Source organism: Thermobia domestica, chromosome 11 (assembly GCF_964235325.1).
Source record: "Thermobia domestica chromosome 11, izTheDome1.hap1.1, whole genome shotgun sequence".
Classification (NCBI taxonomy): Eukaryota; Metazoa; Arthropoda; class Insecta; order Zygentoma; family Lepismatidae; genus Thermobia; species Thermobia domestica.
The window spans coordinates 217051947-217071643 of record NC_137464.1 but is presented as its reverse complement, the minus strand read 5'-3'; the positions used below and the strand labels follow the sequence as shown (position 1 = coordinate 217071643).

Genomic DNA, 19697 nt, shown 5'->3' with positions numbered 1-19697 from the left:
AGTTAGGAAAGGCTCATTATAATACTTCCATTGTTAAATCTAAATTGTTGTCAAAGTTTCTCTTAACGATAAAAACAAATGAAGGGCTTTCTGTTTCTAATAGGGGAACTTCGAACGCAAGATAGTGGTTCGGAACTGATGCTACTTTAAATTATAACTCTTGTATTCAGGAGCGTCATTTAGGGAGGGTAGGGGACAATTTCTCCTCCCCGAGGTTTGCAAATACATGCTTTTTTTAAACAAATTGTATACTATATAATATACTCACAGAAAATGTGAAAAGTCTTAAATCGATAGACAATCCTGCCCCTCCTAGACAAAATCTGAAATGTTGCTACTACTCGTTCTATGCACCCTCCCTCCCGACAAATAATGTAAATACAAATTAATCAATCACATAGGTACCAGCTCAATCACGAGATGTCCAAATCTGTTATTAACAATGCAACGTTAATTTTGCATACGTGTATGATACTTTTTTTCTTCTTTGGTGATTCGTTAAAGAGTAAGTATCACAATTGCAATTTCTAGGTTCTTCGTGACTACTAACACCAAGTACAGCAGACAATTACAGCGGAGATGCTATACCGAGTCTGGAATGAACTTGATTACTTTGTAGAAACTAGGGATGGGTAAAACAGGTTTTTTAATAAAAACCGGAAACTGGTTTCTAGAAAAAACCTACATTTCGGTTTTCACCGAAACCGGTTTCTGTTTTCTCCAAAAGCGGTTCGGTTCTTTCACCGAAACCGGCTTTGATTTTCTTCAAAACCGGTTCGGTTTTCACCGAAACTGGTTTCGGTAAAAACTTTTGGAATACACATAAATCTATTTCTATGGAAACTGATTCGGTTTCCGGAGAACAACAACACACTATTCTGGTCAGAAATAGAACAAATTTTGGAAAATTGCCAGAACCGGTTTTGGAGAAAACCGGATCCGGTGAAAAACTGAACCGGTTTTGAAGAAAACCTATAACCGTTTCGGTAAAAACCAAACCGGTTTTGAAGAAAACCGAAACCGGTTTTAGAGAAAATCGAAACCGGTTTTGGTAAAAACCGGTTGTTTTTTGGAAATTTTCAAAAACCGGTTTCGGTTTTTCTAAAAACCGAAAATCCGGTTTTTTGTCCACCACTAGTAGAAACAAGTCGTGTGACATGATATACATACAGTATAATGAAGGAATGAACAGCGTGCCAAGAAAACTATACCTTGATTTGAAGTCCGTGTATAATCAAAATCTATTACAATAGTCTTCTAATTTCGTGGATGTAGTTTTATCAACTTATCAAGTTTCATGTGGTATTAAGTTCATTACAGACACTTGATACGCTCCCCACGTATTACTAGGCAAAATCCATATATGATAGTTGAGCTCGGATCATACTTTCCGAAGCTTATTCATTGTGATTAATTGCAGAGCTTCCTTTTGTCTGATCACAGATACTGTACATCCCTTCTCAAGAAAATTATTATTTCACTTCAAAATTGACTTGTTTGTGGATTGGTTCACACAGGGGTAAAAGTGGATCTGTAAAGGTAGGAGGACGGTAGGTAGTGACATGATATCACGCCGTCTCCCTGCCTATTGTAATTTCTTAGGAACTGGGAAGACCCCGTACATATATTTTTGGAGGTTGGGGGACGGCGTCACCCGCACTTTTATCCCTGGGTTCATATTAAATTTGCGCTTGAAAGCAAGCCACACCACCACGATCCTTGTTGTTGACTGAAATTCTAACACACACACCAGCTGCGTAGTTGTTCAGTGAGTGCTACATGGAAGTTGATTTCGCTACCCTCTAATGGTACAATGATTGTGCAAATGAACAGGACACGAAACTTTTGAATCAATGGCTTTGCTGGTACCTTATATTTCAACATATTCCAATCGGCCTGGGCGGCGATCATTGCGTAAAGGGAGCGAGAGGCTTTACTGAACGTTTTTGTACTAAAATTCACATTGATGTCTTGTTAGATGGTATCAGAAAAACCTGAATCCCTTCCACCTTCCTTAAGTTATAGAGAAAAAGACACAACTGGCAATAAATTCTGATTTTATAATAGCTTCAAATTGTTGGTACATTGTACTTAACACATTTGAAATTTGAACAGTGGTCGCTTCTGACATTGTAAATTTTACTGCCTACGGTAGGAAATAATTTTATCAACTTTTTGAGGTCCCACCATTGTTTTGTGTATGCTCTGTATTTCGGAAACCAGACAATCGCAAATCAAAACATTTTAGAGTTATTTAAATGTTTACTTAAATTGTCCTTGCAGAAAATTTGCCTCGCATGTTCTTAACGGAATCCGTTCTATTATGGTTGTCTTTAAATTTAATTGGAATTTTTATATTCCAGGATTCTGTTCTTTATACTAAAAGAAACGATGAGAAATAAGTGACGATAATGAGACTAAGGGTAAATAACAACATATAACGCTCATTCTCTAATCAGAATTCGAACTCGCTATAGTCAGCATAATACTTTAAGACCGCTTTTTGTTGAAACTATAATCACTGCTTTCTTCTATGTATTTTGTTTTATTGATTTATGTTTTTTACAAATTACTTTTACAACATTATCTAAACATCATGGGCCTTATGCAGAGTCGTTTTGAGGCGCGATTAGTGCCATACTAAAGAGTTCGACTAACATAAGTTTCCTGCAGTAGTCACTAGTTTAGTATGACGCTAATCATACTTCGAAACGACTCTGCATAATGCGGCATATTTCTTTTTATCAATAAAATCCCTTGCGTCAATTATCCGCTTTGCTGGGTTAAAAAAAAAAGGTTAGTAATATGTTTCGTTAGTCAGTTACTTACTTTTTACTATCACTGAAGTGCTTTCTGATATCGGTTATTTTCGATCATTTTTATATATCTCCTCCACATTGCCAAGTTGCAGGGCTGAATTTGGATTTAAATGACATCGGAAGTATCACTGATCATCTCAGCGATCCCGAAGACTGTGGGTTCGACACTTTTATAGGTCATTTTCGATTATTTTTATATATATACAGGGTGACTGGCAATTCGATGCATTCCTTGCAAGAGGATATTCTACAAGTACTTTGAAACACTTTCACCCATGTGAACCAGGGATCGCAACTCAATAGTTTCTGAGTAATTTGCACATGTGTGATTTCTTTGAAATTTGCCATCTAACGAGAGTTGTGCGAGAAAATTTCACCCTTATATCTTAGAGCAATGAAATTTTATATGTGTAATCCTGCATACCTATGTAGGTCATGTGGTAATGTACAGCTCGTAACTCTGCACCGTTGCTGTGTTATAGGTCCGAACGTGAAGTAAGGTGTAGTGGTCCAAAATCCATTACTGCACCTCAGAGAGCAGTGTGGTAACATCGCAGAAGTACTTGCCCCTAGCAAATGATTGCCCCTTTCGGGAAGAGGTGAAACGAATATGGTGTGCGGTCAAAAGAAAACGCGAACTATGACGGATTTCATACCCAGGGTCGTGCATCTGTTATTCCAACTTCCGAGCAGTGAACGGGTGCGTTGTTTTTCAGGAAGCGGACAACTTTTGCCAGCATGACACGTTCTGTTTCTATTTTCCACAAGCATTTGATAGTGCTACAGTGCTAAATGTATTATTTTGTTATGACTTTTCAAGGTTTACATTTTTAACTTTGTAGAGCTTATAACATTAGATTGTCATTGCAGCAATTGGTATAGCAATTGTCGTAATTTTGTTTTGAGTAGTTAAAGTGATGCATTCGATTGCTATTTATTTATTTATGCAATGGAATAGCTCAAGGAAGGTTTCGGACCTCCAAGTCCAGGGCCACATCGGTCTTTTAGGAGGGTCTACGATCTGGAAAGGAGTTGGCCCTGGCCTTCTAGAAGGTATCATCTCTGCCTTCGTGTAGTGGAAATGAAGAAAACCAGGAAAAACCTAGTCAAACCAATGACAACGTAGCGACGTACCACCACCAAAGTTCGTGTTAAACTCTGAGCGACCAAAGTAATGATCATTTTCTTTGGGATCAACATGGGGTATTACTACTTGCTTTCCAGGCAAAGGGTACCACAATTACCAGGGTATACTATGCCTCACAGCTACATGCGTTGCGGGATTCTATGAAATCCCAGAGCGTGGCATACTGACAAAAGGTACCGCCTACTGGAAAACAACGCACCCGTTTACTGCTCGAATATTGGCAGAGATATGCCAGTGGTGCCCACCCCCCCTTATGTCTATGACGCACCCCCCCAATTGTCTATCCGTAGGTGTTCTTCCATGAAAAAAATCTTCTTTTCGATTAATTTTACCCCCCTCATCAAACATATTTATATAGATTTTAACCCCCCCAAATATTTCAATGACGCAGTTTGCGTCATAGCCCCCCCCTTGTGGGCACCCCTGGATATGCACGACCCTAGGTATGAAATCCGTCATCGTTCGCGTTTTCTTTTGAACGCACACTATCTTCGTTCCCCTCTTCCCGGAAGGGGCAGTCATTTCCTAGGGCAAGTACTTCTGCGATGTTGCCACATTGCTTTCTGAGGTGCAGTAATGGATTTTGGACCACTTCACTTTACTTCACGCTCAGACCTATAACACAGCAATGGTGCCAATTACACATTTAAATTTCATCGTTCTCTATATGTGGAAGTAGGTCAGGGCAACCTTTCTCTCGCACCTTTCGTTAGCTGGCAAATTTCAAAGAAATCACATAGGCTATCTGCAAATTGCTCAGAAAATATTGATTTGTGACCCCCGATTCATATAGGTGAAAATGTTTCAAAGTGCTTGTAGAATATCCCCTTTCAAGTAATGCATCGAATTATCAGTCACCCTATATATCTCTCCCCCTCCCTAAGTTATACTGTCAAAGTGAAATGATGAAACTATCCCAGGCCCTAACCTCATCTATGCTGAAAATTTGATCTAGATCGGTCGCGTGGTTCAAAAGTTATTAAGTCACAAACTAAGTCACTTTCATTTTTATTTATATAGATTGTATTAATCCGATAACATCTTGAAGCAAACACTTAACAAAACACAAATGTACGATCATTCCCCATGGTTTACTATCTTTTATCTTGATCTAGTGAAGATATCCTTGCTACCTTAAATGATTAGGAACGTCATATAGTTGTCAATTTACTAAAGTATATTTGCCATTAGCCTAGATAAAACGTTATTTTCAGTTTTTGGCTAGATTTGTTAGTTTCGATAAACTACTATTTCAGGCAAAATAACTATGGCCCAAGGAACCCAGAGATTCGATTCCGCGTTCACAAAAACTCTCCATTTACTTGTCATTTTTTAGCCAACTGAATCCAGATACTACTTTGTGATTCCTAGATCTGCGAGATCTATCTTAATGTTGTCCTTCCATCTGCTCCTAGGTCTTCCTAATGATAGTTTTCCGTTTGTATTTGCAGTTAGTTTCAGGCAAAACATCTTTTTCCTATTATAGTGCTGCAATTTGTGTCTGTGTTAATATGTCTACATTTTCACAGTATGTATGCATATGCAATTGAATCAGAACACTATGTTAATTATTCATGATTTGTACGTATTAAACAATATATAGTCATTAGATCATGTAGCTTGACCAATTTGTCTTTAAACGTAACTAATTTATTATTGTTAGTAAATAAACAGTATAACCTTGCATGCCAGATCTTAAACTATTTTTGACTTCCAAACTATGCTATACATTTAAGTATCATTTCATTTCGGCCTCCCATTGGACGCTTTCGTAGGCTCGAACGTTGAGTTCCAGTAGCCTTCTTCCTGGTCATGTGATAAATATAAAGTGAAAGGAATAAGTTTATCACTTAACATCAAGGGCGCAGATTTCTCTGTAAATTTGGGGGAAGGGGGCATTCAGATACAGAAGGCATATATGAGGATTTTAAGACAACTTGCATTCAAATTACGCCAAATATTGTATACTTATGAACACAACGTGGGGCCTACATGAGCTTTGGGGAAGGGGGGGGGGTCCGGACCTCGCAGGATCGGCGCCCTTAAACTTTTGTGCTTTAGGGTCACCGGGAATCAACGGGTTATGTTGTTCTAATAATGAAATTCTTATATAGAAAAAGTTGAGACGGTAAATTTGATTTAGTATAAACTTCGCCGCTATTCCTTTTTTGTGATTTTTTAGGTGTTTTATTAGATAAAGATATTAAAGATGAACTTTTTTTACTTTTTTTTAAAAATAAATTTAGATTGTTTTCTTGAATAAACAGTAATAAGTTCTTAATTAAATCCCAATTTCTCGTATGTAAAATATTTGTGGTGACAGGAAAAATTATAAAAACCATCCCTGACCTGTGTGGCAAATTAGATCGAGATTGGTCTCGTGGTTAAAGAGTTATTAAGTTTATATATAATCCTCCCCTTCGTTGTGCCGTCAAAGTGAAATTATAAAATACATCCCAGGCCCAAACGTCATCGAGATCGGTCGGGCAGTCAAGAGGTACGTATGTCATTCAAGAGGTTTTCATTTTTATATAGAATAGATTTCCAAAGCACGATTAGATTTTTCTTATTTTAATGCAATTGTGTGTTATTATAAAATATATACATATAGCAATATACAAAACATTCTACATCGTAGAAATCGTCGTGACGACGTTTTATACTCATGACATTTCTTCCCAGGCAAGATTACGTCCCGCGTAGTTAAGACTAGGCGAGATTCTGTGTTCCGAGATCAGGACCGCGAGGTTTTGGCAAAGCGAGGTTTTGGCCCCGCGAGGTTTTGGACCAGCGAGATTTTGGCCCGCGAGGTTTTGGGCGACGAAATTTTCGACAGGCGAGATTTTGCCCCGGCGCGGGCGCCGTGGAACTTCGTACAGGACCCGCTTCTCATCATATGCCAACACTGTTCAGAAATAAGTCCTTCCACAGATGAGACAGCAAAGAAATAGGTGTCTGCTCGCATTACCTTCTGGCCCGGAGTCAAATCATGTGGGACCGATCGACCCAACTTGATGGAGGTTTCCTAAGTTGATGGAGGTGCTGCCGAATGGTTTCTCCACTCTCAGTGAATTGTAGTCCCAGTTCCGTACATGTCCGGGTACTTTTCCCCTTAAGTGCTGCCTGAGGATCATTTTGTACATGTGTTGGTCTTCCGGAACGTGGGGCGTCTTCGAGTGTTTCGCCAACGTCCTTAAACTTGTTAAACCAGCGCTGCACTGTCCGCGTAGCCACGACAGCCTCAAAGACTTGGCATATCTTCCGCTCCGCTGCAGCGAAGTTTCACCCTTGTTTGAACTCGTACAGCATACGCCCTTACGATGCTTTATGGAGGTCCCATGTTCACTCTGTTCTTACCTAAGTTCACGGTGTAACTGAACTGCCACAATCATACAGTATGTTAGATAAACCCACACCAGCAACTAACCTTCCCATTATCTTCATTTGCATTCAACTCACGGTGTGAGGGTCACTGGAACACAGACCTTCACAAAAGAGAGAGAACTTTCTTGGTTACCTTTATATTCTGTTACCCATTAAAGCATACACGCCTCCAGCTCCAAATTACCTCCTATGATTGATCACTTGTAAAATGGGATGCGTACGCTCATGTGCGTGCAGAGGAGCAAATATTAGGTAGGTTGTCAGTGGTGTGTGGATAATGTTGTGGAACTCCCTGTTTTAACTCTGACAGAGAGGAATAGGGACATTCTCCAGGCCTGATGGTGACATTGTCAATCTGAACACAGATAATTCATACCTGGAGATGACGAAATATAAAATTTGTGACAAAAACGTAAAGTGCAATTTACCTATCCAAGGAGTACAATTCAAGGGAATTTTCTAGTTCAGGAAAATAAGCACTTTTAGGCTTAGAGAATACTCGATGCTCTATGAGAAAATATTTCCCGGCATAAAATGTCCTGAGGTTTCTGTTTGAAATGACAGCAAAATTATGTTCAATCATGACGGGGACATCACTCATTAAGCAATGGAACTCGTCCTGAATTAAGGAGCATCATTAGCATGTTCGACCGTAAATCGTTGGGTACAAAATTGAATTACTCGTTTATTATATACGGTAAATTAAGAATTACCATATGCTCTTAAATTTCTATCAGGACATTTTTCTATTTCTCGTCGTATATATAAGTTCAAAACTGAAGAGGAAAATATTTTCCAAAATTTTAGAATTTAGACAAATGTGTATCTCTAAATGTGTGTGTTGTAAAAACATTTGCGTGTCTATAGAAAATACTATCATCTACGTACAAAAACTTTTATGTTATTTAAAGTGACACTAAAATTACTTTTCTACGTTGAATCGTAACGAAGATATTTTATCTGGGTAATTTGTTACGGCGACTGTCATTTTGTTGATGTCACAAAATGTGCTCCACTGGGACTTTTAGTATATCACTCGAGGCACTTTACTAGACATTTTCACCATGTTTATTTTTATTTCCGTTTGAACTTTTTCATAAGCGGTAACACTAGATGACAGAAGCTATTTTTTTCTTTCTTTTGAAATGGATTGTAAAAGTTGGTTTTAGTTCCACCCTTGTCTATTAAGCCAACTCTGCACAAAAACTGTGCTACATTTTACAATTTGATTTCGATAATTGCGCAGTGCTACGGCGATGCTTTAGAAAAAATGGCCTATTTATGGGCAAGATTCATTATCAAAAGCAACAACCAGAAGATGGTTCAGTCGCTTTAGTTCTGGAAATTAGCATGTCCAAGATGCTCCTCTCAGTAGGTGACCAATCACAGTGAAAGTTTATGATATCCTGATAAATTAGAGCAAAACCAGCCTGTAGGCGGGTCATGATATTACCAATAGGCTAGATCAACATTATTAGCAAAGAGTGTTAAACCATTCGAAGAGAACTGTCTGAGAAGTTCGACGTTTGGGTACCACATGATTGACTCAAATATTTACTCGATCGAGTTTATAACTGAGAATTTCTCTTTAAAGATAATGAACTCGAAAATTTCAGTTTAATAACCCCACGTTTATGCCTGTTAGGCTAAGGGAGACTATGATTAAGCTAAGTGAATGATGGGGAAATTGGTGGAATAAGAAAGGAGGTGGTAACGGGAGTACCCCGAGAAAACCCAAGGAGGTAACGAACTCGAGTCATCTACGAAGTGGTTGCTCACAAGTCATGAAAACTGGATAACCAACTACAATGTGAGAATAAAAATCGAAACCGAAGCTGCACAGTCTGGCGAAAGTTCTTTCGCCACAATCAAGACATCTAGATATATGTAAATGTGCTTGAAGAAAAAAAAAAAAAAAACAGTGACATTGAACGCTCAACACATAAAATAAAAATATTATGAACATTACTGATTTATTTATTTTTAAATTATTTTTTATAGACATTCGAACAAGAATAACATATTTTACTTATATAAGAATCAATGAAGATATCAAATAGCTAATGTAAAAATTATATAAGTATGTAAAATATTATAAAAATATATAAACGGTAAGTAACAATTATTTACAATATAGTACATTAACTCATTTGTACTATTTTAACATGTAAACAAATTCAACAGTAACAATCCCTTATCAAATACATTACCAATCAAATAAAATAATTGTGCACTCTAAAGGTTATATATAACTTTATCACATCTAATTAATACAAATGATATAAAAAGATTTCGTTTATACATGGAAGTATAAAAATTTAATATATATTTTTATGTAATAAAGAAGCTTAAATATATACGTATACATACAACATTGCATAGAATAATAGTATATACAAAAGTTAAAATAAATTCGTTTTGTGCTCCAAGCTGTTCACACACAATTCAAAATCTATGGAATTATAAATGATTCTGTATTGCAGGTATTATGAATGATTTTCAGTCCATTATTTTACACGGGAAAGCATTTTCCTGTACAAAATAGCTTAATCAAAAAATGGAAAGTCTAATTTCAAAATGGAAGGGAAAATCTTGCCTGTACGAAACAATAGACTAAAAATCAAACAATGCGGTACTTAAGAGTCCAGATTATATATAATGTTACTGATTTCTGACATGTTTGTAAACCATCACAATTAGCTACAAAAAGGTATACATTGCTATTAAATTACTTTGTTCCACGATACAATTGTAAAGCTTTTGAATATAAACTTTCATATCGAGTACCAAAGTAATGTAACATTATGGTGATTATAATTGCTTTAATTGTGTGGGAAACTAACAGATACGGCGAAGTATTGATTCTCTGTTCACGTTCTTCGCAAAATTTTGGAAGATCACAATTTTCTAAAACATCTCTAAATTTGCTTTCAATAAAAGGAAAGGAACATATTCCATTGTTACAGCCTTCGTAGTCAATTAGATTTTCTTCAAGGAAGAACATAATTTTGGGATAACTTTTAGGACATGTAAAATAAACAATTGCTAAATTCGTAGAAAATGCACCAATAAAAGAAGTCCGCCATTTTCTATTTTGCATTTGATAATAGTTATTATGTAGAAGCTTTTCCTTATCTTTGGCAATTCCCAACCGAGACAAAAGAGTGCGAGTAGCTGTCGAATGGGAGAAATAGAAGAACCCTATTTCATCATCATCACTCCTGTAAAAGCAAAAAATATAAAAAGACTTAAACATTTCAATCTTAAACTAGTAAAAATGTATGGATTTCTTTAACTGGTAAGACTTAAGTCGAACGTTTCACGCCATGTGGTACGTAAAGGGTTATTCGAAAAGCGCACCGGTTTTGGATCGTCTGGCAATTTTTTTTTGTTTCTCAGTTGCAGACATTATTTTGTATTGTTGCTCTAACCACAAACCTTCCGATTGTCGCCTTAGTCTGAATTTCTCGCACTTCTTCACTCTGTGTGTACCCGTGGACCAGTTTACTACATCGCAACGTGTGATAATTATGAAAATATTTTTATCAGAACGGAGAAAGGATATGCAGCAATTGTCAGGCGACTTCGCGCGTTGTTCTAGGACAAAATAAGGCACCGAATGAATCATCAGTTCGCAGACTTACGAAAAAGTTCGTTGAAACTGGTTCAACACAGAACATTAAAAGTCCTGGGCATCGTCGTAGTTCTGAGCAAAACAGTGGTTCATGACAGTGTGGCTGTTAGGCAGCCATAGCGATGTAACAAAACCGGCACGCTTTTTGAATAACCCTATATAAATATTGGTATCACCTTGATGTGCACGCTCATATAAAACAGCATTTAAGAATAGAGCTTTTATCCTTTGGTACCACTGGCGCACGCAAAATTTCAAGTTGGTTCGGTCAAACACCCATATTATTATTATTATTATTATTATTATTAAAGGATTTTTGTATTTAATAGAAACTAACTATGACCTATAGAACGTGGAGGTTCAATTCAGTTCACAAAAGATCCCCAGTTTCTACTTTGTATTCCTATTTCTGCAAGGTTCATCTTAATATTGTCCTCCCATCTGCGACTGGGTTCTACTAATAGTCTTTCTCTGATCAAGTTTCCAGTTAAAAATTTGAAAGTGTTCCTAGTTTCTTTCATTCGGGCTACCTGACCTGCCCACCTGAACCTCCTAGACTTAATGACCCGAACAATGTTAGGTAAATCGTATAAATTATGCAGTACTTAGTTATGAAGTTTTCAGTGTCCCTGTACATCTTGTGCCCGAATATTTGCCTCAGTATTCTATTCTCAAATACTTTGCGTTCTTTCCTCAAAGTAAGGACTGTCTCGCAATTTTACAGACCGACAGCAGAACTATCATTTTAAATATTTTAAACTTAAAGACTTCCACAGAAAGAACTGGGATCAAACTAGGGACTTCACGCGCCAGAGGTGAGCAGTCTACCATACCATTGATCCACCCAGCACCATATTTTATAGTGTATATTATACTACACCGTGTTTTACGAACTGTAAGACGCTACCGACTGTAAGATGCACGTTAAGTACATTTGCACACGACAACGATAATATCGGTGCAAGCGCCGATAATGTCGGCTTTGGAATCGACTTCAATGTACTCAAATCGTAGCTTGCACACGCCACCGACATTATCAGCCGATCTTCCGACACGCAGATGCTGTCGGCCAAGCCCTCGATTTTGTCGGGGGTAATGTTTTCATATGATTGGATGCACATGCGGCAGAAAATGTCGGCCGGTCAGAGGTTTAGGTGAAGAGAGAGTGAGTGACAAGGAGCTGTGTATTCTTGTTTCGTTTCTTGTCTTTTTGTTTCCATTTTTTCTATTACAATTGTATAATATTATTATCATCATCTTGTCCTACAAACAACTTCGGAAGAGCTCATTATTATTATTATTACAATCTGTTTTGGAGTAGCTAATTCCCTTTATTAAATAAAGTATAAAATGTGAGAAATCTGAAGAGTACTGATTTCCCTCTAGACAGCTATCATTTAGAATATTTCCGTTGATTATTTTCTACTCCCTTTTTATTTTTGTTCTCACAATCAGAGAGAGAGAGAGAGAATCATTTTTAATCCACTAATGCATTTAAATTTTATTACATTCTAGAAATTAATTTAAGCGTAATTTGAAAGTTTGATACACTGTGAACATAGCATATGGAAAAAAATCCTGATTATTCTTACTTCCTTTTATTTTCAGAGTTGTGTTCAGATTTCTTTTCCCGGACCCACTCAATAAGCAATGATTGAATAGAATATTTGTTGACAAGTAGAATTACTATTATTTTGAAACGAAACCAGCACAAACACTCTTTGCAAAGCTATCAAGGACAAATGACTCATTTGGAACTTTCTTAGCCAAAGGACGAAAGAATGGATGTGATTTTCAAACACCTTATTTGTTTAGTAAAATTAATTGGCTACACAAATCTTCAGTTTTTAGGCGAGATATACTAGTTATTTCAGGTTGATTTTTTTAATCTGAAGAACGAAAGCCGGGACAAACAGGCATCCCGAAAGCGTTTTACGGGACAGTTAATTCTTTCATTGAAAACCGGGACATCTGGCAACCCTACACCAATGAAACCAGCGCTATAACTTCTATAATATTTTAATGTTCTAGTGCGTTCAACAAATCTAGTGCTTTTCTCTTCTTTTTCTTTCATAAATACATTTGGGAGAGAAAAAGGAATTGACAATGTATGAAAATTTCACTGTTAAATGTGTTGGGAGGAAACAGATCCATTTCTATTGATTTTTTGCTGTAACTTATAGTTCGTTCTATTGGGGAAAATAGGAAGTACAAAAGTGCTAAAGAACGAAGGGTTAAGACTATAATAAATTGACCACAGTAAACAATATTTATTACATATTTGGTGATCCGTTCAAACAGTAGGCTATTAACGAATTAAAACCCGATTTCCTCAATAACTCCATTTTATATTTCTTGTTTGCTCCCAACATCTCTTGTTTGCTTCGGGGGAGCTGCCGGAAACCTAATAATTACATAATATCGTACAATGTCAAATAGGGTGAAACGGGAGCAGATAAAATTTTAGTACTTTTTCCCCAGATCTAGTATTTTTTCTCCCTAGGTTAGTACGAAATTTTTTTGCTGGGTGGTCACACTGCCGTAAACCGACCACAGGGAAGCGAATAAAGAAAAAAAAAACGAAGAATTTAGAAGTAGTCAGTCAGTAACTTTATTAAAGCTTTATAATAACAGACTTACTTTATTGCAACTGCAAACATTTCTATTGGTGGAATACAGGGTCTTATTTCTGTATTCTGGCGCTGAATATGGTTTCCAATTCTTTCTATTAGAAAATCGAAAGTTAGTGAGCACATACGATAGTAATTTAAAAATTTCGCATCATCTTCGCGTAGTTTCTCATATAGTGTGTAAAAAGCACCTTCTACATAACGCACAGTCAATAATGGATGAACCCAAAGCTTTCATGACCTACGTTTCCTGTTTCTACGTCGTAAGTACAAGGCAAGAAGATATCTCCCGTTGGTAGCTGGACTCATCTCTCTTTCACGTCCTGTCCTCTCTTTCACTTGTGCAAACCATCACCGGCAATGATATTGTCGGTTCTTCCACTGATATTGTCGGCGATGTGTGCAAAGTACACCGGCACCGACATTATCGGGGCTTCCGCCGATTTTGTCGATATCGTGTGCAAACACGCTTATTTTTAAGCAATTTCTTTTTAAGATTTAAGCTATTTTTTCGCGATTTAAGCAATTTTTTGGCGATTTAAGCAATTTTTTGGCGATTTAAGCAATTTTGTGATGGCGGAGCAGGAGGGAGAGTGTTAGCAAGCTTGTGAATCCCGACAACTCCTGTTCATCGCATCCGTGCACTGCTACTGCCAGTTGAATCCAATGTTGACAGAGATAGGTTTCCATTTTTAAGACTGGCGGGAATTTTAAATCAAACACTGGACATATTTACATTAATTTCGAGTATAAGAAACCTGAATTTTGGAGGCAATTTTTCGAAGAAAATATTGTGTTCGTAAAGTACGGTATATCGGGTGTACTAAAAATGGGCGCCCACGGACAACACAGTACCATTCTTTAGGCCAAAATAAAGCGAAAATACTAGGCAATGATATACCCTCCGAGGCAGTCTTCAGCCGCTATAGAGAATCAAACTTTCACTATGTGGCAATGTCGCAGATTAACTTGGAACCATTAGTATTGCTCTATGAATCAAGCAGTTACATCGATTGTTACGCTAATAAATGGCGCTAGTGTCAATAGATATCAACGTTAACTGCCATCTGGAAAGAATCGATGTAACTATTTGATGGGTTGCTTATGGTTCAATATTTGTGACGTTGCCACATAGTGCAATTAAGCTCGACACTGATATAGCACCCAATAATAAAGAAAAATGCAACGTTGCCACATCAGTGGAGGACAAAATGTAATGAAATAATCTGTAGCGTGAAATACCCTGGGCCAAGGAGAATAGAAAGGGCAGCAAATTAAAGAACAAAGGAGCCGGCTTATTTACAGGGCCCACGACAGTGGTGTCAGCACCACAAGGGGGTAGGGGTAGGAGAGGAGGTATACGAGGAAGACAAACAAATGAAAAGTAGTGTCGTTTTTTGACAGATTTACTGTGAGAGGTAAGCGTGCGGAAGCCAATATCCCAACTGAAGTCGCATCTTTCTATGGCCGGGTCCTACCCTTGATTTGATTTAGGTATGTGTTTAAGGAAAGGCCTAAGGGAATGGTTCGGGCCTCAAACGCCGAGGTCACAGCGGCCCTGTTAGGTAAGATGAGTGGGGAAGGCAGCAGCCCTAGGCAGTGTAGAGACGATAGCATCCCGACATTCGCCTGGTGGGACTGCGGAAAACCACGGAAAACCGCAGTCAGGATGACTGGATCGTGTCATTCCTTGTGTCCATGTAACTGTCTATCACTGGTGTTTGCTTGTGTATATTTCTTTTTTATATGGTTAGTAGTAGTAGTAGTAGTAGTAGTAGTAGTAGTATGATTATGTAAATTGTGATTCGGGTCTAGCCATTGGTTTATGCGTTGCTGCTATTGACTACGCACTAAGGTCTGTCAGAGTAGTATAACAGTGTTGTTTACTCAAGAAGAAACAACGGGTCAACAAATCCAATTAACTGGTGGTCTGTGATACACTTGAACAAAGTTGGCAAGGTCGCAACCTGTACGTACATAGATAATTTGTCTGAGTGAATTTGATCGTTATCACCAGAGTGCAGTGGTGGAATTAGTACATAGCAATCTGAGCTGCTTGTGCCACTCGGCTATTTGTTCGTGGGGTGTCTAATGCGACCGCTCTGGATGAATTGAGCGTAGTTCTGAGTTATCGATTTCACCTGTGACACGTGTGTTGAGGACGTGAAATGTATTCAATGCAAGAAAACGCTGAAATAGTGTTCCTTCATGCAGCTGAAATGAGTCAACGGGAACCAGCAGCAGAGTATCACAGGCATCATCTAAATCAGGTAGCATTGTCCCACCAACTCATTTCGATACTCATGGCACGCTTTAAAGCCACAGGTAGAGTGGCGGACAGGCCCCGTAGTGGACGACGACGAACTGCAACATCCTATTGATGTGCTTGCAAAGGTGGCAGTTAGTCCTGAAGGACCAACACGGAAGATTGCACAAGAGGCGTCCAGATCTCAGAAATCAGTCTCCAGAATTTTTATCACTGAACAGTATCATTCTTACAAGATACATTTGGAACAAGCGTTACATGCGAATGACACAGACGAACAGTTCTGAGTGGTTTCATCGGTCATGAACACATCCTATACTAGAGACTGACATTCTATTCAGTGATGAGACTACTCCCCCCCCCCCTCAACGGTACAGTCAACAGACCACACACACACAGCTGTTGAAGTGCACAATCAAGCCGATCAGCGAGTGAATGCATGGTGTGGAATACACGACAACGTCATATTAGGGTCCATGTTTTTGCCCGATATGTTAACATCGGACCAGTATCTACATCATCTGCACACCACACTACAGCCGTATTTGGATGAAATGCCTTTGGTATCGCGGTGTGTATTTTATTTCCAACACGATGAAGCACCGCCATATTACGGCCTCACAGTACAACAATGGCTCAACGAGGTGCTTTCTGGCTGATGGATTGGTCGAAGGGGTCCCGTTGAATGGCCGCCCAGATCACCTGATCTCACGCCATTAGATTTTTACTTGTGGAGGTATCAAATCCGTTGTGTATCGGAATAAAACCAGAACCGTGAACAGCTGCAGAATAATATTCGGAAAGTGTGTAGAGCAATAACACCCCAAACACACTGGCGTGTGCGACTCCGTATCAGTCTGTGCCACTAGCAGGAGGAACACCAATTTGTGCACCTATTGGCATAGTGCCCAGGACTGTTCTGTCTGGAAGAAAGTTCCGTGAGTGCGTTAGGTATGTACATTTCTTCTCACTAGCATGTATAGTAAACCTGATCTTATCCTTCACTGACGTGGCAAAGTTGCATTTTTCTTTATTATTGGGTGCTATACAAGTGTCGAGCTTCAACGATTGGTTCGATTACGAAAATTCCACCATTTTAGATCGACAACCCACACTTGGCAATCAAAATGCTCCTTTATCATTTTTTCATATCTTCAATAGTTACCGAGTTGGCCTATGGCAAGAGATTTCACTCGCTCAGTATATATATATATAGAGAGAGAAATGAGTATTTAATATATATTACTCAAAGGGGGCTTAAAAACACCCCCATCCGTTGTGTACATCCTGAACTCCAATATAATTTAAAATCCGAACTGTGATTAAATGCGAATTCAGTTTCAAATGCGAATTAACATATTTCAAATGAAACCTATTTTCATTTATTTATCAATTGGTCAGAAAGCGGTTTGTTCGAATAGAAGGAAAATTACTTTTTTGTAAGATTTCACGAAGGCAGATCAACCATCTTCCCTCGCGAACAATAAATTGTAATACTTTTAAATGGTTCTCATTTCTAATCATTGTTTAATTGTTATGGCATTCGAAGTATAGTAGTACTTAAAACTGTTCCTATGATTTTTAATTTATTTCTTAAAAAAAGATCAGACTTTTTTCATGTTAGAAAGTAAAATTGTGAGTTACCAATGTGTGCGGCTACGGATCTAACTTAATTCGCTCGTCTACATCTTCACTTACCCCCTTTTTTTTCTGTTTCTAGTTTTCTAATTTGCTTTTAGATAAAACCATATCAAATTACCTTCATAGATTATCACTATCTTAAATTGTAGATTTGACCAACAAAAGCAAAGAACACTACAAACAGTACTTTACAATCAGAAAAAATAGATCTGCCGAATTAAGCTTAAGAAAAATATCCACTTTACCAGCCGCATAAGGACTATTCATGCGAAGCTTGTAGTGATATATTGAGTCGGAGGTAGGAACTATGGGTACCTAGTAATTACCTTTTACAAACTTTCTGAATATACGTTAAAAAAATCCAGAACTACGCATCGAGGCTAAGGGAGACTGATTATGATAATGAAAGTGTGGAATGAAGAGAAGAAACAGGGGAACCACTAAAGAAAACTGCAGCTTGAACCCATCGAATGCTGAAAGAGGTTTTAGTGGGCAAGCTTTAAATCAAGTAAGAACAGTTGATGGGTTGAGGGTTTTAAAGATGGCCGGAAGAACATAGAGGATGACAAATATTCGGATCGACCACTATCATGCACAACTCAGGAAAGTGATGTATAAAGACAGAAGACAGGCAATCCATGATATTTATAATAGAGTGAGGGATTGGCATTAAGTATGTTTACTACAAAGGTCTTTTTGAACCTGTGAATGTATAAAATTCAGTAACCAGTCTGTTACAGAAGATAATAGTATACAGAAAATATATTAACAGTGACGAAGACAAATTGTGAACACAATTGGATGTGAATCTTTTTGTCGGGTAAAAGGTAAAGGCAAGCACGAGTTGGTATGAGAGATAAGAGTCAAATACATGTCACTTGAACCTTAAGAGCGCGTTTACTGGCAACAAACAGGGAACAAATATACAGCAGGAAGTGAGAAATGAGTTAAGTATAATACTATACTACGATAATCAAAATGCGGGTAGAACGTGGAGGCGACGAAGAAACAGATCTTGAGAGGGATTTCGGTGTCATCTCCAAGCACTATTGGTAAGTCTGGTGATGAGAAAGTCAGCTCGAAGCTGAGTATGATCAGGACAATCTACGAGCAAGTGTTGAATTCTTTATCTAGTTCCACAGGTTGCTCACAAGGTAGGTCTTCGCTACCAAGTAGAAATCTATGTTAAGTATGAATATCTAATATAGTTGGACTGTCATACGGGATATGTCAACACATTCTAACGGAAAAATCGAACAAGAGAAGAATTGCAGCAAATTTTATTGTTATGACTGTCTTGCTGTTAAAGAGCATGATCACTCTTTCCCACTCATCCTACTTGCCCTATCTAACTACTGGTGATTCCTACGTCTTTTCAAAAACGAAATCTCAATTCAAAAAGTGGCATTTTAACTTCAAGGAAGGGATTGAAGCAGATGCAACAGTTCTTGAACACGCTCAAGGTGGACTTCAATGTTGCCCACGAGACAATAAGTGAATTTTAAAATTCGAGACGAGACGAGACGAGACAGATGAAAATTCTAGTCTCGTTTTCGAGACGAGAATCTAGATGAGATAAACTTCTTGAGTTTCTTAAGCAGGGGCGTCATTTCAGACTTCACTTGAGAGGGGCAAAAAGCACCAAGGACATAAAACTTTCACGTTTTGTACTAGTATATTAGTAGACAATCGATAAAATATTATTCCTTAAACTCTTAGAAGACAAATTGCCGCCTCCTGTCCCCGTAAATGACGTCCCTGCTCTTAAGCAACACTAGTTCACTGTTTTAGTGTTACATAACTTAGTATAAAACTGTAAATTGATAAAGTGATTGTAGGAAGAGCATTTATCAAAGTTTAAAATAGATAACTCATCACACTGTCCTCCTCAATAAATATGGTTTAAATGTTATACACTTCGTGGGTCTCTCATCAATCGAAAGAATTCAGACATCTTTTAGATGAAATTTAGAAAAAAAATGTACATAAATTTAAACAAAACTAGATTAAAAAGGCTACTTTTCGAGAATCAATATGAGATTATAAAGAATTCTTCGAGAATCAAGACGAGATTAGAAGGAATTATTCGAGCGTCAAGACAAGACTTCTTTATAAAAGAGAGAGACTAGAAAATCTTTTTCTCGTCTTCTCTCATCTTGCAAGCAGGACTAGTAGA

The 19697-nt window shown here is 37.8% G+C and overlaps 1 protein-coding gene across 1 annotated transcript in view; it reads right to left on the bottom strand.

The window, feature by feature from the left end:
• Positions 1-9306: 9306 nt before the first annotated feature.
• LOC145664735 (multiple inositol polyphosphate phosphatase 1-like) overlaps positions 9307-19697 on the bottom strand; it is a 42033-nt gene continuing 31642 nt past the window's right edge. The window contains exon 8 of the mRNA XM_081731623.1: positions 9307-10571. Coding sequence (XP_081587749.1) covers positions 10079-10571 — 493 coding nt within the window. The 3' untranslated portion in view covers positions 9307-10078. The remainder of the gene's footprint in view (positions 10572-19697) is intronic.